At 41.0% G+C, this 22141-nt stretch overlaps 1 protein-coding gene across 2 annotated transcripts in view; it reads right to left on the bottom strand.

Moving 5' to 3' along the window:
- Window positions 1–694: 694 nt before the first annotated feature.
- pcp4a (Purkinje cell protein 4a) overlaps window positions 695–22141 on the bottom strand; it is a 33366-nt gene continuing 11919 nt past the window's right edge. Inside the window, exons 2-4 of one of the 2 annotated variants that reach the window (XM_087846763.1) lie at window positions 9062–9110; window positions 3963–3995; window positions 695–1525 (exon numbers count right to left, since the gene is read on the bottom strand). In XM_087846763.1, coding sequence (XP_087702889.1) covers window positions 1395–1525; window positions 3963–3995; window positions 9062–9110 — 213 coding nt within the window. In that variant the 3' untranslated portion in view covers window positions 695–1394. The remainder of the gene's footprint in view (window positions 1526–3962; window positions 3996–9061; window positions 9111–22141) is intronic. The other variant, XR_015719686.1, reaches the window with a different exon arrangement.

Raw genomic sequence — 22141 nt, 5'->3', positions numbered from 1 at the left:
GGCCTGTATTTGTATAGCGCTTTTACTAGTCCCCGCTAGGGACCCCAAAGCGCGTAACACACCCAGTCACACACTGGTGGAGGCAGCTACAGTTGTAGCCACAGCTGCCCTGGGGCAGACTGACAGAAGCGAGGCTGCCATATCGCGCCATCGGCCCTTCTGGCCACCACCAGTAGGCGGTAGGTGAAGTGTCTTGCCAAAGGACACACAGACTGTCCGAGCCGGGGCTCGAACCGGCATCCTTCCGATTACAAGACGAACTCCCAACTCTTGAGCCACGATCGCCTCAAAAGTTAAAGGCACAGGTCCACAAGGACAAAAGGATATTGGATGAGAAATCAACGACATTCATGAATCACTTAAAACCTCTTTTCAAGGTCAATCATTAGAACCTTTTGATCCCAGCTTGTATAAACTAGCAAAAAGTTAACTACTGCAATATTTGTGTAGCACTGTGATCGATGAAAATAGACTTTTAACCGCAGCACACAAAGTACATTGTGTGTGCATATAACCACTTTCACAATCATCACTAAAGTCTTCATATAATCTTGCAGCTTTGCACATGAATGCTTCACTATCAGCTTTTTCAACGTTCTTTTTAAATCACAGATGTTGAAGCATGTGACCTGCTGCACGGGCTGCACGAATTCTGTAGCAAGGAAAGAAATACTCAAAAAAAGAAAAAAATCACTCCTTTCTGTTGTCTTTATTTATTTCTCTGTAGAAGTGGGTATGCATGTGTGAGCTTTCATGCATGCATGTGTGTGCTTGTACAATACACGTGAGCCAATCTAACAATGAAGAATCGCACTGGAACCACAACAAAGAACCACAATCACAACATCTGCAGTCTCAACAAAGATACAACTGAGAGGGGAAAGAGTGTGTTGGAGAGGAGCTCTCTGACATGTGAACACATTTAAACTAAACTGATTGGATGTTAAAGACACAGGTAACAGTATGGAATCACTCTGCTCAGCCACAGGAAGAAGCCAATAACAGGCCTCCAGTGGAGCCCAACTCTTCTGCTGGTCCTGTGACCCAGATTCTAGCATCAATCAAAGATCGCTGTTTAACATTACATGAGAAGACCTGCCAGCTTCCTGTTTATGTGGGTGTGCAGTGAGCGTGAAACCACACTGTAAAGTGTCACTGAAGTAAAAAAGAAATAGCAAAATTATATTATTATCTAAATACACCAAGAAAGTAATAATGCAACATTTTGTATATAGTAAAGTTATTCATTATGCACAGACTTTCACAAAGGTACAATTTCACCGCACCCTTCTACCTCCACCTTCACCCTCCCTTTCCAGTTCATAATGATGCAGTTTAATTGACATGCATGACCGGGCCCACGTCGGCTGAAGACGAGGCTAAGAGATGCCACTCTACGACTTCACATCCTGCTTCTTTTTCTGGAATTTCCTGAACTGTGACTGGATGGTCACAGCAGCCTTCGCCGTCTCCGGGGCGTCCATGTCGATGTCGAAATCCGGGGGGAGATTGTTCTTCTTTTCTTCTGGGGAGAGAGGAGACATGGAAATGTGAGAGGACAGCAGGACTTTCAAGAGGGGAGTTCATAAACATATCAAAAGTTCCTGAAAGATTTATCTCAAGGCACAATCTATTCTGTCCACTTTCACTCTCTGTCTCTTTAGCAATAAGTGGGTGTTCGCTGTTTGGCTAGCTGCCCTCTAATGGGAAAATCCACCTGTTAACCGTAACATTGGGGTTGGCGAAGTGATTTATGCTGATGAGAGCCTGTTTGAGTCACCAGACCGACAAGCTGGGGTCTGACGATCCAGCTTTTCCTCAACAGGCCACAACCAAGAACTGAACCACCAACTTTCCAACCAATGGATGACCTGTTCAGTCTTCTGAGCAAAATGAACCTCTAGTAATGTGACGTCATCTGAATACAGTGCATCAAACTATAAAGGACTCACTACTGCCCCCCTGAGGCTTGTAACATATAATCACCAACACACTTCATCCCAGAGGGTCAAATACTGTTGGTGAGCTGCAAGTTTGTAATTCCTGTCAATAATTAGGATGTAAACTCATCCAAGTTAAGGAAGTTTGGGGGTTTGTTTTCACTCACTAATTTGTCTCACTTTCACAGGATGGGTTCAAGCTTCAAAATTACCTGGTAAACCTGTGCTCTGAAAAATATTTGATGCCAAATGACTTTTTATGTGTTTTGGCAAAGAAAACCTTTACAAGTGTCCACATGTCATGAACTGGGAGTCTCGATATTTCTTACTCCTGGTGTCCAAAACGCTAAGTTTCTGTTTTATCCTGTGAAACAGAACATTCAGCAACCAGGGCTGTTTTTTATTCCTAGTTGTCACAGGTATTGTTACGGAGCCCCGCAGGGGACATGGGAGAAAAAAAAATTAAGACGGACTTTTGCGAGATCTCGCAAAACAAACTCGGGATCTCGCAAAACTTTTGCGAGATCCCGAGTTTGTTTTTGCGAGATGCCGAGTTTCTCGCAAAACAAAAGAACAAAGCTTTTGCGAGATCTTGCAAAAGTTGAATTCCAACAATGGCGGCAGCTACTTAGTTGTAATTACTCTTTCTGGGTCACAAAATACACTTTTAAGATATTTTGAGGCGTGAATGTAGTTGTGTAAACGTCAGATACCTGCTCGGTTTACAAGACGTCACATTTGCAAAAGTGCTCCGACGTTTTCGGAGATCTGACACCCACTAGCTCGAAGCTAACGGGAGGTCGAGACCTACTACAGCCGGGAGGAACACCGCTTTCCCGGCACATCGTGCCTCGACCTCCCGGTCAGCTTCAAGCTAGCGGCTTCCGAAGAATGCGGCTAAAACTTTTGCGAGATCCCGAGTTTGTTTTGCGAGATCTCGCAAAAGTCTGTCTTCATTTTTTTTCTCCCATGTCCCCTGCGGGGCTCCGTATATTGTAAACTTTTGGTTTTACAAAAATATGTAAATTTTCATAAAAGTTTTTTGAGATGAAGACTAGCTGGTTAGTTTGACAAACTTGGCTAACCTCTACTCCTGACACAGAGAGCAACGTAAAGCCGCTTCTTGGAACATATGCATGAATACAGCTTCTACTTATGTTATATTTTTTCTTTGTATTTAATGTCACAATAATTGCATATTAAAACAAACTACAGCTTCACACTTGATGAGACAGAATATTTCAAACCATTATTTTACACTGATCCGCCAGCTTCATGAGCCTAACTTTTATCCTCGTCAGGCTGGAAGATCCTCGACAGCTGAGGGAAGCCTAATGTTTTACAGATTCACAGAGACTGGTAAACTCTGGGGATGGGGAAGCCATTAAACGAGCCGTTATTGGACACAAACACAACAGTATAAATGGCGGTTTATAAACACAGAAAGAAAACATTTAGTAAAGGTTTTGCAGTCGATTTTTACTGCTCTGTTGCCGTGCTGCAGAAGTGACCTCTTTCTTGTTAGATGTAAATGTCATTACAGATGGCTGACATTCAGTAAAAGGACAGAGCAGAAGCTCACAAACTGACAAAAGAAGCAAACGGGGAACGTGCTCTTCACAGCACAGCAGAGACGATTCTCGTTCTTTAAGCCAGAACCCAAAACTCCCTCAAGCCTCCGGCTGCTGTGTGTGAAGGGAATGAGATGCACTGTACTTAATTAAGAAACAAGCTTCTGATTAATAGCTTCAAAGCAACAAAGATGAAGTGCCCAAACAGGGATAAACAGAAGACAGAAGTGCATCTGGCTGCTTGATCACAGAACATGTGAAAAGTTTTACAGGATATCTCTTCAGTTCTCACTGCAATAAAAAAACCACCAGGAAACATCATGCTCATTCATTCACTTTTTTAAAAGGTCAGTTGTTTATTCGAGCATTACAGTTTTCATGCAGTACAGTGCTCCGTGCGTGGTTGTGCACTCTTGCATGAAAGGTGATTTTTTCCAAATGGCCTACTTACGCTTAGATGGTACCTTTTGTTGACCTTGGAGCCCTTGGATGACAGTGAAAAACAACTTTATATTTCATAACTGCAGAAGCCACACACACACATCTCTCTCTGTTACACACCATCACTCTTTATAGTCACACCTGCTCCACATGGCTCGTTCCCTTTACACTACAAAGAAACGTTTAAAAGCACATCAGGCTTTAGGTCATATGTATGTCATACTGCTGAACCAATGAATGAATCCCATCTGTAAATCATTGCTGCAGATCATTTACATATATATTACAGCAACCTCAGAGTATATGGACAATGATTAGTGAAGGACCAGTGAAACAAACATTGAAAACATCTATAATCTTGAAACAGGGAAATGTGAATTATCCCAGACTGCAAGGCACTGTGGTGTTTGGCAGTAACTTTGTTTCTGGATATTTATCTTTATCTGCTGGAGTCAGAAAAGAAAAAAAAAGTTTAAATTAAGAAATAAAAGATAACAATTCCCATATGTTTAAGTGTTGCTTAGACAGTGTTGGGGAGTAACGGAATACATGTACCGCCGTTACGTATTTAAAATACAAAATATGAGTAACTGTATTCCGTTACAGTTACCGTTTAAAAAGGTGGTATTTAGAATACAGTTACTTTGTTGAAATAAATGGATTACACGGCGGTACTTCCCTGTTTCATATTGTGGCGGGTCAGGCCTGTTTGGGTTTTGTTTGACAGCTACGTTCTGTTGTTCCAGGTGGCAACGTTACGGTTGCCATGGTTACAGGGCGACTCTCTCTCTCTGTGTGTTTCCTGGGTGAGAGAGGCCCTCTTGTTGTTGTTGTGCTAAGCTAATAGGCAGAATGCTACAGGTATAGCTCTAAAGAATGTAGCATCATGGGCAGTGTAGTCCGTGCTGCAGGGAGAATGGACTGCCATACACGTTATGTGTCTGTGAGCGAGGGAGGGAGAAAAAGGAAAAGTACGAGCTGTCATCGAGCAAAAACGGGAGCTGGAAGCATGTAAATATAATAATAACCACTGCAGCCAAAAAGAGTGCCTGACGAGCCCAGCTGTAAGTAAGCTATTAAGACTCGACTGTACACCGTGTTCGTGTTTTCCTCCAAAAACAATAAGTTCTGTTGGAGCAGCCTTTCAACGCCTCTCTCTGTCTCTGCTAGCAAAGTTGACCCAGACAACAAAGTAAAGCTAGTTTTCAGCTACGAGCCGACACAGAACCCACCGTATTAGTCAGAGGTCCCTTTACTACGGTTCGGAGCCGCGGACCTTCAGTAACAGTAATAAATCACAGCAATAGTACATTCATGTAGTTGTAAACAGCATGATAATATATTAAGTAATCCAAAGTATTCAGAATACGTTACTCTCATTGAGTAACGTAACGGAATACGTTACAGAATACATTTTAGGGCATGTAATCTGTAATGGGATACATTTTAAAAGTAACCTTCCCAACACTGTGCTTAGAATTCTGAGTATATTAAATGGTACAGTCCATGAATGTTGTAAAGTAAATTTGTTATTATGTTCTGTATTTTTAAGAGATATAGCCTCGTCCCACAAGCCCCACACAATGGGCCGCCATGTTTGACTTCAGGTTTTGCTGCTGTTCTCTGGGCCTCTTTCACGCCACTGTCCACATACGCACATGGAAGAGCAGGAAGGTCCCAGAATAGAGGCTCGCTGACAAATATAAACTGCTACAGTGAGAAATTGCTTTTTTGATTTCCCTTTTTCTGAAGCTGAAACATGGCATGTAATTTATATGAATGGATTAAAAGAATGTTAGCGGTGAGAATAGAGGCATTGGAGCGGCTCTGCCAAAACAAGCAAACAGGGAAATGACAGCAGTTGTATGGCTCCATCTATGTGAAGGAGGTTTCTATACAATATATGCAACACGTCATCTTTGGATTTGTGATTCCTGATATTGTCGTGTGTTGAGCATTATTCATTTTGTAAGTGCCTTTTCTTTCCTGCATAGAATTCAAGGGCGCACAGCTTACCACCTCTTCTTAGAAGGAAAGACCAAAACGGGCAAATGTCACAAGAATGCAATTCACACGTGTCAAATTCAGTTTAGTGTCCTCAAATTCCTGCTGATCACTGCTGTCACGTCCCCCTTTGGACCGAGCCAGAGCTGCAACACACTTCATCATCCCAAAGGTTGAGACAAAAATCCATTTCAACACGGGGTCTTTACGGGGTTATCAGCAGCCCCAGAGACGGGGAAATAACATCCAGTCCTTCTGTGCTGAATGAACTATGGGACTGTTTGGCTGCTATTAACCTGCTACACTGATTGTGTGAGAAGAATGTTACCTTCGAGCGGTGGAGGAGATTACGTTCAGTGAGTGCCGTGAAATTGAATTCAGAAAATGTGCAGACTACAACGACTTACTTAGATTTACTTACAAGATTTATGACACCTTCTCCGTGATCGAACAGCTGCTGAATGCATATTCCTGACAGGATATCTTTTTAAAGCTTAGTTAGCGACTGATAATCCTGCAAGTCTTTTCTCACCTGAGCTCAGGTCTTTAAAAAAGCCGTGAGGTTCATTAGAAGCAGTCTTTTGTTCTTCCACACTATCATTTTGCCAGGATGATAGTTCTGCACTTAGCACCATTTATGAATTTCAAAGGATTCTGCCGAGTATTCACAGTCCAATTTTGCTGTTTATAACTCAAGGGATTAGAATTAGTTTATCATGCCAACAACACCATGGCCCAGTTTACAAAGTAAGTCACTGCCATGCTAGAAAGAACTGCTGTGTTGTTTCAGATAAACACTGAAGAAACAAACTGAAATCAACTATTCAAATTAAACAAGAAAAGCACGACAGGTATACTGGAGCACACTTGTGCAATGTTAGATTTAATTTTATCAGCATGAACTTTCACAATAATAATCCTTAAAATATGAGGATTTAAAATATATATATTTGTATTTATTAATTAATTTATTTAAGAAAACTGGTTGTAACACTTTCTTATTGTTTAAAGATGTCAGATATGGCAGCAAACAATTATGTTTTTGCCAAGTTGTATCATTGTGAAATGTGAATATAAACAATAGGGTTTTTTTTTTACAGTAATTACATAAACAAACACAATTGTGTCTGAGAGTCAAATTGAGTCACTTAAAATCCAGTGAACTGTTCAAGTTTGTCAGAAAACTGCTGACTGGCTTTATTTAAGGGATAATTTTAAGGCAATATAAAGGCTTATTTTGTAAACTGACAGAAATAACTTTGATAAGAACAGTGGTCCCTAAATCTAAAAAATAGAATCTGTTATGGATGTACATTTTTTATTTTTATAAATACAGGTAAAATAATATTTTTTGTGAAAACCTCCGGGGATGAAAAATGAAGCCATAGCAGCATTACCAAAAACGACTGTTTAGAGGGTGGATCAGAGGCCAGGGGTCCCGATACGCTCCCATATTAAGATGCTCAGCTTCAGCTCTGTAACTAACTGTAACGCTCCTGGTTCGTTTGACCCAGAGCTTTGAGTTTTATTTTGATGGTCTATGTTTAAGGTCGCCCAGTTATAGTTCATTGTTTATTAGATTCCCCTTCTGTCTTCACCCCCTGTGTTTAAGTCGCCCTTCATGTGGTTCATTGATGCCTTTCTCTCCCGTCTGCTCCTCTTGTTTACATGTTTTCCACTTGTGACCCATTCCTTCTGTCACGTGTTTCCCCCCAGTGCTTAGTTATGTCCGTGTCTCATCCCCAGTCCCCTTTTCCCCTCTGTATTCATAATGTACGTGTCCCTCAACAGTCCGTGTGTCATGTCTGCGTCCTGTTATGTTTCCTGTTTTATTTTGAAGAGGTCTGGCGTTCTATGTTCAGTGTATTTAGTTTCACTTCCCCTGATCACCTCCTGTGTGTATTTAGTCTCTGAGTTTTCACACTGCTATGTGTGCTTGTTACTACATCCATGTTTCCAGGGATTTCGTGTATTTATGTCATGTCTTCATGTTCCAGTTTTTTTGTGTTATCGTTAGATCACCCAGTTTAGGTTATAGTTTAGTTTCACCCTTGCCCTTTTGTTTTGTATTGTTTCACCGGCCTTGAATAAATGGCTCGTTTTTTGTCAAGCTCAAGTTTTGTTCTTTCGGATGTCAGGACTTAAAATAGAATAGAATAGAATTCAACTTTATTGTCATTGCACATGCACAGGTACAGGGCAACGAAATGCAGTTTGCATCCATCCAGAAGTGCTTTAGCCATGATATAGATATATTACAATATATATTAGCAATAATATAGATATGTAAGTATATTACAGAAATGGGTCTATTATGGTATGTTATAATGTACACGGTATGAAGTATGTTGTGAATATTCTATAACTATAAGTATGTACAGGCTATGAACAGGATATAAATATGAAATAAAAAACTATACAGAAATGTGAACTATGCAAGTTATAAACAGTTGTAGGATTAAAAATTATCATATGTACAGAATGATTATTTACACAGAACTATACAGTAGTGCAGTTAAGATAAGTGAGATATGTGGATAATTTCTACAGAGGCTATAAAGTGCTAGTGGTTGTGAGGACTTCCTCCTCCTCACTCCATACAGTCTGCTTCAGCCAGATTGTGACACTAACATGTGCACAAGCTGGTGCGAAAACTGTCTTGGTGTCTGTATCTAATTTCCGCCTTGATAAAAAACTATTTATGAGGTTGTGTTTGTTTGTTTTTGTCTCTCAGTTTGTTGTTTAACTTGATGGTTTAAAGCAGAATATATCTTAAAATTAAATATGCAAAAATGCCCAAACACTTGAACTCTAGTGTGGGTACATTTACTCAAGAACTGTGCTTAAATACAAAAAATGAGTTTATTTTACTGTAGATCTTTTCCACCATGTTCACAGCTGTGGATAATATAAAACCTATAATGTGCTTTAAAAACACGTATGCTTTAAATTAAACCACTCAGAAGTAGAGAATATATGAGACATTTAGCTTGTGATTGTGGTGTTGAGGTCACTTTAGTGTGTAAAGATTTATGCTTGATTGTCTTTTAAACAATCTAATCTTTGGTGAAAACTTCACATTATTTAAATTCGCTTTAAAAATACCTTGGACAGATGCTTTGCTGTTTCCGGTCATTGGGCCAGATGCTTGTCTCTGCAAAAATGAGAAGAGAAAGAACGAGCAATTAAAAGTTACAATTAACACCAGCCTGAGACGCGACATGTAAACCTGCCTTCAACCCAAAATATGTTGTTCATTCCCCCAAGCACCAATCTGATCGTTTCCTGGACCAAAACCAGCATCTGCTATAGTCACACAGATGTGAGCAACACATAAAACAATTGAAAGCAGAGGTGTGGTTCTTTGTGAGGCGAGCCAGGATGTGAGAAGCTGATCTATAATCCATGTTTCTGCAGCAGAGACAAGTTTGCTCTACCTGCTCCTGCAGGTCCTCAGAGTTCTCTGATGATGCCGTTCGCCCACAGCAAGACTGCATCCAGGCTTACAGTGTGAGCTGAGACTCGCTTCACATTCACAACTTCTGCTTTTCTAAGAGAGTTTCCTTCACATGGACCTTTGGTTTCGTGCCATTTAGTTGGGGTGGCTGTGGCTCAAGCACTAGAACAGGTCAAAGGTTAGCGGCTCAATCATTGGCTGCTCTAGTCTGGGTCCTGAGCTGATGTGCATACAAAAAAGTGGTAGGATTGTTAATAAATATTTATTACAAAGTATAAAAAGTACTGCAACATGCAGTTTACTGTTAATCATGCCAATACTTAATGTTACAAAAAAGGCATGTCTTATTTTTTATGCTTGATGTTGACGTGCACGGACTGCGACTGTGTATAATTATATAAAGTATTAAGTATCATTTTAGTTTAGTGCCATCAGAGTTCCTCTTTCTTGATAAATACACAATATGGCCAAAAGTATTCACCCACCCGTGTAAATCACTGAATTCAGTAGCTCAGTGAATTGCAGCCTGGTACTGTGACTGTCAGGGACCTGGATCTGAGCGACCTGGGGTCCCTGAGCAGTTATGGACGTGTATTACATTATATGTCGCAGCAGATGGCCCCGCCCCTCCCTGAGCCTGGTTCTGCCGGAGGTTTCTTCCTGTTAAAAGGGAGTTTTTCCTTCCCACTGTCGCCAAAGTGCTGCTCATAGGGGGTCATATGATTGTTGGGTTTTTCTCTGTATCTATGAAGCGCCTTGAGGCGACTTTTGTTGTGATTTGGCGCTATATAAATAAAATTGAATTGAATTGAATATGTGTTTTTGGTGTTGCTGTCCCTCGTTCTCCCTGCTTGCAGGTATGTGTGTGTCTGGGTGTGTCTCGGAGCACCTGTTTACAGGCGCCTTCAGGCCTGGTAGGTGTGGCCCTGCCAGGTGGTTGACCACACCTGAAGACCATCACACAGCTGATGAAGCCCCGTAGGAGGAGCTACTTAAGATTGTGGTGGAGCTCTCTCCGACGCTGGATCATTGCGTGACTTCACGTTAGTCTCTCGTCCAGTCAGTACGGTTAGTCTGCTGCATTGTGTGTGTCTTACAGCTGCCTGTTCGTTATCTCCCCAGGAGAAGTGTGGAAACGAGAGCTCAGCGAGCACGGGGTGCTCAGACACTGAGGAGCGGGGACAAGGAACACTGACACTGGGAAGAGGACATATCACGGGAGTCGGGAGCGCACTGAGAATTTATTATTTTCCATTTTCACTGTAAATAAATGCACTGTTTGCATTCAGAGCTCCACGCCTGGGTCCTCCTTCCTCACATCCCCACGGTTGGCCAGTGTCAACCGTGACAGTGATAGGATGTTACTTGTCCAGTCGTGAAATGTCTTCACTACTAAATATTCCACAGTCAGCTGTTAGTGTTATTATAACAAAGTGAAAGTAAGTGGGAATGACAGAAATTCAGCCACAGCCATGCAAAATCACAGATCGGGCTCAGAAAACGCTGAGACGCACAAAGGTCGCCAAGTTTCTGCAGAGTCGATCGCTACAAACCTCCAAATTTCATGTGGCCTCCAGATTAGCTCAACAACAGTGTGTAGAGAGCTTCATGGGATTGGTTTCCATGGTCAAGCAGCTGCATCCAAGCCTTACATCACCCAGAGCAATGCAAAGCATCAGATGCAGTGGTGTAAACCACACCGCCACTGAGGAGTAGAGACGTGTTCTCTATTGCTCTATAGCCCATGAAGTAACAAATCATGCTTCTCCTTCTGTCACTCAGATTGCCAAGTCTTGGTGGTTTTGGTGGTTGCCAGGAGAACGGTACTGGTCTGATGCTTTGTACTAAATTGCATTGAATCATATCTGTTATTAACCTCTGTCTCTCTTCCACAGCATGTCTTTATCCTGTCTTCCTTCTCTCACCCCAACCGGTCGCAGCAGATGGCCCCGCCCCTCCCTGAGCCTGGTTCTGCCGGAGGTTTCTTCCTGTTAAAAGGGAGTTTTTCCTTCCCACTGTCGCCAAAGTGCTGCTCATAGGGGGTCATATGATTGTTGGGTTTTTCTCTGTATCTATGAAGCGCCTTGAGGCGACTTTTGTTGTGATTTGGCGCTATATAAATAAAATTGAACTGAATTGAATTAAATGTAAAGTTTGGTGTAGGGGTGATTGTGGTGTGGGGTTGTTTTTCAGGAGCTAGGCTCATCCCCTTAGTTCGAATGAAAGGAACTGTTAATGCTTCAGGATAACAAGACATTTTGGACAATTCCATGCTCCCAGCTTTGGGGGAACAGTTTGGAGATGGCCCCTCCCCGTTCCAACATGACTGCACACCGGTGCACAAAGCCAGGTCCATAAAGACATGGATGAAGAGGTTGGTGTGGAAGAACTTGACTGGCCTGCACAGAGTCCTGACTTCAACCTAATAGAGCACTTTTATGAGAATATAATAGAATATTTAATGTGTATAGAGGGTTTCTGTAGCTCTGCTGCCTGGACTCCTAGATAAAGCCAAATATCTCCCCCCAGAGTCCCCTTATGCCATCGGGAGAGCAAGTAGAAGATAAACTTGTTTGGCAACTTGGCCATCTGTTTTTCTGTTTACATGCAGAAATCTCCTGGGATTCCTGGCATCATGCTTACTGTCAGTTGGTTGATTGTGGTCTGTTATTCAAGAGGGCAGGAGGCAGTGCCATGAAGTGATGGTGCCATACATCACACCTCCACCCACCACAAGCGAGCATTCAGCCAGAGCTGAGATCCAGGAGGAGAATGACAATAAGAGTTGAGCAATTGTTTCAACACAATGTGAAGATGGAGCACAATATTGATGCACACACGTGTGTGTGTGTGTGTGTGTGTGTGTGTGTGTGTGTGTGTGTGTGTGTGTGTGGTTACTTTGACTGAGATTATTTTTGTCTTTGTCTCAAAAACTCATTTTGAGTTTAAAAACGGAGACTGAACGAGCTGTATATATCATTATCATAGCAACTCCTGCATCATCACCAGGTGTATTTTAGCTGCAAGCTATGGCAACAAAGTATGTTTAGCCTTATTAGTTCATGACATATAACTAAAATGTTTTCCTTTAAAGGAGGACAGCGTTCTTTTCTCCAACATGCCCACTCCATTCTTCCCTTAACAGTCTTCCATTTTTCACAGCTTACATGACGGCTGAACTGCTAATGTGCACACTCTTTACACATTACCACATTTTTCTGCACTATTTGATTCTCTGTTCCGTTTCACTTCTTCAGCAGAGGTTTCATCTCTTCAATTTCAGAACAAGCCTGCAGTCTATGTCATTAGATGACTTTAGGGAGCAACGAGTGACTTTCATATGAGTTGTTTGTCACGGCCCATCCCAGTGTTTACTTAGGTTTAGGGATGGGTATTGATAAGATTTTCACGATTCCGATTCCAGTTTCGATTCTGTTTAACGATTCGATTCTTTTTTAAAAAGGAGAACACTAAGGTCGATTAGCTTAGAACTTTGTTTTATATCTTCTCTTTGAACAAGATAGAAATTTAGGAGTAACATGGCCTTACAAACCCAACAGTGAGATCTTAAGAGATCCACAGCCTACGGCTCTTCAATGGGGTGTCACAGGGTCCCCGGGGAAAAAAACTGTAAATGTAAAATAATAAAATAAATATTCTTCTGTAGCAATAACAAAGTATAACATAAATTATTCTGCAGCAATTACACAAGAATATCCAGTAATGTCCCTGCCTACAATTAAACACATTCACTTACTGAAAATCATCAGCTGTGGCAAACGGCTGCAAGCCTTTGACCACAAACTGAGTCTCTGCTCGGTGACATTCGTCTATCCTGCCTGAAAGGAGACGCTACGGTAGACTGCAGCGAGAACTGCCAGCATCTGAGCCAGACTCTGTCTGTCTCTCTCATCATGGTCACCTAAATGCACAGTAATGGCAGGTTTTGTAATAAGTCAGATCGCGCTAACATAATATGCACTGTTAGTTGATGATTTACCTGCCGCATTAACGGGAGAGGACGTGCAAACTTTACCGCTGCTGCTGGGTTGAGATTCACGAGTCCGGAGCGGAATTTAAAACACGACATTCATTTAAGGTCATCGTGTGTTTTGTGAGCAAATGCTTTTGCATGTTCGTAGTGTTTCCTCCCTTAAATGAAATATCTACTTTGCAAGTATTGCAAGTTGCCCTGTTGTCATCCGTTCTCGTAAAGTGTAACCAAACTTTTGAGCGTTTGTTTCCTGCCAGGTAAATGACGCTTCGCAGCGTGGTGACGTCATTCGGGGCGACTGGAATCAATAAGGGAATCGTTTGTAAAAATGGCAAACAATTCCAAGGAATTGAAACAGTGGGAACCAGTTCTCAACAAGAACCGGCTTTTGATACCCATCCCTACTTAGGTTTGACTCTCATCACTTGTGTCCTTAGTTCAGTTGAGGAAGCAGCCTTGTCATTTGGCAGAAATGTGTTTGTGTTGCATGTCCAGGCGGCTGGCCACCTGTGAGCTGGGGCTCACGACTGTTCTGGCCGTGCCGCGTCCACCTGCCATGCGGCCGACCTCCAAACCAGCATCGCCACCTGCACTCGCACCTCCCCGTCGCTTTGCCGGGGCCCGGAGACGCCAATGGTCTGTGCTGATTCCCTCTCCCACTTGTGGCGGGAGAGTAGGTTCGGCCGGATGGCTCCCCGACCTCAATCGGGCGATGGAGGTATGTGGTGGGGCGCGGTCTGCGGTGCAGCATCCTTAATCACGCCCGTCAAGTTAAAAACACGGGGACTCAGGGGTTGTGGTGTGATGTGATTTCAATGAAATGGCTCTAAGTGATGATCTGTGGTTCCACTGTGCCTTATTCACACCACAGAATATAGATTCAGGAGTGGAGTAACCATCAGCTATCTACTCTACATAGATGAGATCAAACTGTATGCCAAGACTGACATCAATGTATTTTCACTTAAACAAGCAGCTGTTTTTTATGTGCATTAAAGTTATATTAAAATGTAACAGTGCAAATGCAAACTCCTTGCTGACAGTTTAACCAAAAGGCATTTCCAGTGGAAACTGGCCGACATATCCTCAGCATAACCATGTATAATATCCACACAACTTAAAAACAGGTTATACACACACAATACGGTAATATTATGTTGAAGCACAGTACGTATCACTCCGCGAGGCTCCGCCTACGATAGCCGTAATGCTCCGACAATCCATCAAGCGGTTGCTCAGCAAAGTCGTACTGAAACATTTGACAGATTTTCGAGCGCCGTGCACATAAAATCGTTTCCAGGTCAGTAAACACAACCAGAATTCATACATAAGGCACACGGGATTATAAGGGGCTCTGTCGACTTTCAGAAAAGAAGGATTGATTTTAAGTGTGCCGTATTTTCCAAACAACACGGTAATAACGACGGCCCGCTAGCATGCTCTACCAAAAATAGTGCTTTGTTGTGTATCTGACGGACAAAAGCCAAACCAGTTCCACACCACTGAAGTTGCAGCATTTTTACAAACCAGTTCTGGTTCATCCGTTTCATTCAACGATCCACTTTTGCTCTTCTCATTCTGCGTCGCCGCCATGTGCGTATGTAAACAAAGGCACTGCGCATGCGCGTTTTACCCATATTCTATCGCCATATTTCATTTTCTTATCGTTGCCCAACATTACACCGTGAATGGTATGATATAGTCCTAGTCCTTACCCAGGTATTTAAACTCATCTACCTTTGCTATCTCCACTGCTTGCATGTTCACCTTTGGTTCCCTGACAGTAAAGTTGAGGTGTGGCGTCTAGGGAGTACAAACCTTCCATTGTGTGTTTTCTGTTTGGTTATGGTGCGTTTTTGTGACACCAGTTGTTTTGCTACTGCATAAAGATAAAATTTCAATTGTTTTCTTTGCTAAGCTGTCTTTGATGTTTAAATACAGCACTGGTTCATCCCTTGAGGTAGGTGACATTTTTATACTTGAATGATTCATAACAATCATTATAACATCATCATTCATCATTCATAACAACAACTCAATGTTATGTTGCTAAAACAAAACAAAAAATAGAAAAAAGATATTCCTCTAAGAATTTTCAGGTACAAGGACTGGACTGAAAATATGTGTACAAGCAGCCAATTTCCAAAGAAAAAGCTTGAACATTCATAATTCAGAATTAATTCATTATTAACAAACATTCATAAAGCCTGGAGAAGTATTGCTCAAGACCGATTAAAAGATTCTAAGAAGTCAGGCTCCTTTGAAGCCAAACAGAAAGAAAGACTAGCTTGATCTTAAGTTCTGTTGTTATTCTACACAGCACTTCTACTGTTTCTACTGCATTCTAGCTCTGTAGTATTTCCATATTTTGTAATTAACTCTACAAGACATGATCAAATATCCCTCCTCGCATATTTTTTTTTATCATTAAAGCACATCTAACCTCCTGCAGCTGTCCACTTTCCATTAATGTTCACACTTGACAGCTGTGACCTTGACATTTTAAGGAACAGATGTGACACCAAGCTGAGATGCCTGCTATCATGATTATTAAACCTGCCAAAGGAGCAGGTACCACAGACATGTTTGTTGTATATAATTAGAAAAAGAAAAAAGAAAAGAAAACTTCTTAGCAATTTATATTCTACAATAGGAAACACTTTGCAATGTACTTTAAAGAAGATTTGAATATTTGATATGCACACACACACACACACAAATATATATTAGGGGTGCAACGATACTCGTATCGATATTGAACCGTTCGATACAGTGCTTTCGGTTCGGTACGCATATGTATCGAACAATACAACATTTTTAAATTTATTTTATCAACTTTTCTTCTGACGATGCTGTCTGTGTTGAGCGCTCAGTGGATCTGCGTTCGACTACTCCGCCTAGGCTGCACTGTCGAGCGCAGATCCACTGAGCGCAGCGCAAGCTAGCAAGACAGAAGCTAAGCTCGTTGCAACATGGCAAATTGAACCTCCCCCACCCTCATTCAGATCTGGCGTTTGGAACTATCTTGGTAAGAGTACTGACCCAAACTTATCTTCCACAGCATGTCTTTTATCCTGTCTTCCTTCTCTCACCCCAACCAATCACAGCAGATGGCCGCCCCTCCCTGAGCCTGGTTCTGCCGGAGGTTTCTTCCTGTTAAAAGGGAGTTTTTCCTTCCCACTGTCGCCAAAGTGCTTGCTCATAGGGGGTCATATGATTGTTGGGCTTTTCTCTGTATCTATGAAGCGCCTTGAGGCGACTTTTGTTGTGATTTGGCGCTATATAAATAAAATTGAATTGAATTGAATTGAAACTTGTGGACACTGAGCAAAGAGATATTTGGTAGTTTGGCACAATGTAGTATGGAAAGCTGAACTACCAGGTCAATTAGTAGCATTAGCTGTTAAAACATAATTGAACTGATTGATTCTGCACTTTATTATCTGGATTTACTCTGAGGTCTTGTCATTCTTTGGCCCTGCAGCACAAATGTAAAGACAAATTTGGGGAGTCAGGGCAGGAAGCTGGATGAGAGCAGACCACGTACACGTTCTGGTGCCAATAGCTAAACTAAACCTAAGTTTGTGTTACTGGTTGGTGTTTGAGCAGATTATATGCAGCTTATGTACATTTCTTTTTTAGCTTGCATCGTCCCAGAGGAGGATCCACGACTGTTGCAGGCTTCCAGTCCCATATGCCAGAAACAGAGGGAGCTTGACAAATGGATTGCAGTGATGATAATTATATTGCTAATGATGATCTCCTCCTGTGCAGTGTACAGTGTGTGCCACTATGCCTATCATGGTTGACTGGCAACAAACAGAGCTCGATAAACACCAGAAATTATTAATTTTCTCATCCTTTGAGCTCCTGTATCACTGGTCTTTCTTACCATCAGAATTAATCACAATCATGATGTGATCTGGGACAGATACATCAAAACATGTCAAAATATTGACTAGTTCAAATAAAATGAATAAAATCCAGCACCCCTCCAAATTCACATATTTGAACAAACAATCATACAAATTCAAACTACAAAAAAAATAATAATTACTGACCATTTCTGAATGGTACATAGTTGAATTAGAGAATACTATAAAATAAAGTATGTAGACTATTTTTGATGTGACATAATTAATCACATATTTGAAGAAAATGCCATTATCAGCTGTCATGCTGGACTGAGCAAATATAACAAGTTGTATCACAAAAACAAAAATATCTTTAGATTGTCCAAATAAAACCAGATGGTACTCTAATTATAATTCAGAAAATCATTTAATATGTGCTTATTGTTCCATTTTAAAACCCGGGTCGCACCATCATCAGATTTTTAGAATATTTTCTGCTCTGAGTTCTCTGGACATCCTACATACTTGTTTATCTAAGTATCAAAAGTCTGTTAAAGCTGCCAAATCTGCCTTTTTGTCTAGCATTATTATGACTAATAGCCACAACCCCCGAGCCCTCTTTAATACTTTTAACTCTGTGATAAACCCTTGCACTACCACTTATAGGGATGCTTCCCCTGCTCTTTGTGATAAATTCTTAAAGCATTTTTCTGGAAAGATCTCAGCTTTAAGGGCTTCTCATCCATCTCATTCATCATCAGTTTTAGACCCAGTTCCAGCCTCTGAATGCTTGACTGTCTTTCAACAGTTTGAGCCAGTGTCTTATTCTGCTTTAAAAGATATAATTGATCATCTCAAAATCTCTGGTATGATATTCTTCCTTCTCGTTTCTTTAAGGAAGCTTTACATGTTATTGGTCCTTGTATCTTATCTCTGCTGAATGCATCATTGTCATCAGGTTGTGTACCGTCTGTCTTTAAGCATGCTGTTGTGCAACCTATTATGAAAAAGAAAAATCTTGACCCTAATGCTCTCACTAACTACAGGCCGATCTCCAAACTCCCTTTTATTTCCAAAATCTTGGAAAAGGTCGTTCTAAAACAACAATATTTTTTTACTTTGGCTTTTGATTCTGTCTAGTTGGCTGGTCTAGCTTGTTGTGTTGTTACCTATTGTTTGTTGTCCTCTTTTATTGTTTGTTTTAATTGTATCATGCTTTTATGGACTGTGAAGCACTATGGTCAACACTGTTGTTTTAATATGTGCTATATAAATACATTTTGATTTGATTTTTGATATAATAAGAGTACCATAAGGAAACTTTGACCACTTTCAGTATCTTTCAAAGTATTTGATATATGAAGCTAAAATTTCAGAGCACTCACTGCATGTGTTAAAACTTGGGACCATAAAATTTTCATGCAAATTTGAGATAGCCGAGCAGGAAATATGTGAGAAATGACCCACATGTCATCCTACACGGAGTGCAAGGAAACACGTGTACTTAAAGTGAAGAGTTTTATTAAAAAGTTTGGCAGTTTTTAAATGATCAAAGCCTTTCAATGGTCATACAATTCTTGTTTTTGTTTGTTTGTTTTCCTTTCTTTTGTTTTGTGTGTTTGTGGCTAACGACCTAAAACATTATTTCTCTAAAAATAATGAAGTGAATTAAGTTTAATAAAACTCTTTTATCATCAAGTTCTCTTTGTTTGGTCCACATTGCAAGAATACAGATAGAGTCTATCCAGAATTTGCTCTTTAGCGGTAGGGCTGCCACAAACGATTATTTTGATAGTCGACTAGTCACCGATTAATTTTGTGATTAGTCGACTAATCAGATCATCATCCATTGGACGTAAAACTACAGCTTATTGCACCAGCAGCATCTGCTCTTATATAACTATCATTAGCTTACAGCTTTAAGTGTTTCAGGTATGTGCTAACTAAAAATAAAGACAAGATGATAGTTTATTAAATTTTAATGAAATTTGCAGATTGTTTCGGTGAAGTTTAATAAACTCCTTGCTATCTAAAATATAACAGGACACCGGAGTATATTCTCGAGCATCTCACACTTCTGATAATCAGCTGTCTGCTTGACGTTTATTCAGCTGTGTAAAAACTATAACTTTAATCTCAGCCAAACCGATTTACTCAGGAACAAATAAAATACTGAAAAAAGCCAAACAATAACATTTTTAAGTTATCTAAGTGACTTATATATCATGTTTAACCTGAGTAGCGAAAGACAGCGGTGGGTTTGAAAACCATTTGCCGGGAGTCCGGCTAGTGAGCCTAGCCCCCGGCTAGCTATCGAGCTAGTGGCTAACAGACGTCTCCGAAAACGTCGGAGCGCTTTTGAAAATATGTGGTGTCTTGATAAACTGAGCAGATATTTGAGGTTTACACAGCTACATTCTCGCCTGAAAATATGTTAAACGTTTATTTTGTGACCCAGAAAGAATAATAAGAGTAATACTAAAACTAACTAGCTGCCGCCATTGTTGGAAACTGAGCTGGGCTGCGCTATGAATTCTGGGACACAGCCAGTGTTGCCAACTCCTCAGTAAGGAAAATCGCTATTGGTTGTCCTAAAAGTCGCTAGAAGTCGCTAAATGACGTCATCACCTAATTTGCATAATTGGTCATGCTAATGTAATTGTAACCTACGCTGCTGGAGAGAGAAATAACATCGTGGACGAGACATAAAGTGAGCAAAAAACGTTCTAAATGCATTTAGAATTTATTTAGAACTACGAATTAAATTTCTTTTAGCAATTATTGTTTTTTGTAATGTCACAATTCCAACCCTGCTCCTTAATCCAGGCTTGGACCGGCAAAGTGACCCGAAATAGGCACTCTGGTGGAGTTACTTTGTGTGTGTGTGTGTGTGTTTATAAGTAGTTTTAAACCTGATCCACAAAACAGCATAAGAGTAAAAGAAGAACTGACTGCGTTACAGCACCCGCTGCTTGTTGAGAGTAAAAGCGATATGCGCTTTCACGTCTTTTTTTAGCGACTTTTCTTGGAAAAAAGTCGCTAGGGGGTCTGAAAACTCGCTAAATATAGCGACAAAGTCGCTAAGTTGGCAACACTGGACACAGCTTCTTCTTCTTCGGGGTTTAACGGCAGCTGGCATCCTTGTACATGCAGTGCTGCCATCTTCTGTTTCAGTCCGTTATTACACTCTTAAATCCTACTACTTATTCCTGCGTCTTTTGTGATCTTACAAAGCTTCAAACGACGCGTCGACTATTAAATCAGTCGTCGACGGTTTTGATAGTCGACGTAATCGGGACTAGTCGACTAATCGTGGCAGCCCTATTTAGCGGGTTGGTTTCAGTGTCAGCAGAAGCTTACATTTATTTCTGCAGTAGCAGCTTCTAAAGATTTGTTGTTTCCGTCACTCCTTCCTCATGTGATGCTTATGTATGTTTTCTCTCAGTGACTGATTTCATAAGACCTGGCAATTGGTAAAATAAATAAATTACCTCGGTGGTGTGTGGGGGGCTATTTTTGGTTCTTTTTGCAGCTCAGGCTCCCTAGAGAGACTCCATGCTGCACTCAGGATCTATTAACAATTTAACGAGAAGACAGCAAAAGTAGGTCACAGACAGCTCATCCCAGCACCATTACAACTGTGTAGCAGCTTCCCCACCACCAGACTGGAAGCAGAGATGACAGCATGGAAGAGTGACACTGCTGAGCGATGACTGACTACCTGAGCAGTGTGATGACACATTTGATGGACTAGGCTTTTTTTTTTTTTTTACACATTCATCCCAGATTTACAAAAAAAAAAAACCAACGATATAAAAATAGCTTCTTTCTTTTTACTGTACAGGATGTGACACTGAGAACTACAGCTCAGGTACAACTGTCTGTGGGTTATGTAAAACATCAGCACTCACGGCATTAAAACACCAGTGAATGAGGCTAAAGCCATGCTTGTAGCTCTGAGGCTGTACCACAAGCTTATATAAGCACGATAAAAAGGTTACACATCACAAACAACAAACCAGGTTTTTGGCCTTGTTACCATGTTTACTATTTTGGGCATAGTAGTGCAGGGCTGGAACGTAATTTTATTAAAGTAGAGGTATTTGCACTTTTCTTTTCATGTTTCTACTCCACAACATGTTTGACTTGACTGTAGCTATCTGACAGGCATTCTCATGGACTTGGGTCCCTTAAAGAGTGCATGGAGCTTGTCAAGCTGACACTGATGGGAGATTAGCTTTGTAGACAAGCCGCTGACTGTGCTTTCACTGCTGTGAGATCAGTTAACAGCTGCCGAAATTGTGGGACACGAGCTAGCATTAGCAGATAAACTTTCATCATAGCAGATTAGCTTCTCTTGTAAACAACTTGGTCACCATGTGTGATGTAAGTAACTTTTAATATAGACTATGCACATTAGTAGTGAAAGCTTTAATGATAAATAGGGGAACTCTTGCCATGTTCGATTTAGTAAAACAGTCAAGTTGCTGAGACCACATTATTCACGCTTCCTTTGGGACACCTGCAACAGGCTATCTTGGGTGTGCTCTGCCTCTACCCCTGTAGTAACTGAATTCAAGTAACCCTGAATTTGGTAAGTGGAAATGGATGGATGGATGGATGGAGCATACATTTTTCTCTTTTAGGTTGGACTATTGTAAGTGATTATTACCAGGCTTTCCTAAAAGCTCCCTGTAAAGCTTTCATTTGATCTGAAATGCTTCAGCAACAGTCCTGTCAGGGACCAGAAAGAGAGAGCATATTTCTCTTATACTGGTTCTTCTTATTGGCTCCCTGTTAACCCAGAATTGAATTTAAAATCATTCTCCTCACATACAAACAAGGTTTAAAAAAATCAGGCCTGGACTGGAGGCTTGTAA

Source organism: Neolamprologus brichardi, chromosome 10 (assembly GCF_056152115.1).
Source record: "Neolamprologus brichardi isolate AB-2024 chromosome 10, ASM5615211v1, whole genome shotgun sequence".
Lineage (NCBI taxonomy): Eukaryota > Metazoa > Chordata > Actinopteri > Cichliformes > Cichlidae > Neolamprologus > Neolamprologus brichardi.
Note: the sequence above shows the minus strand (reverse complement) of the source record. Positions and strands in the feature narration are given on the sequence as shown.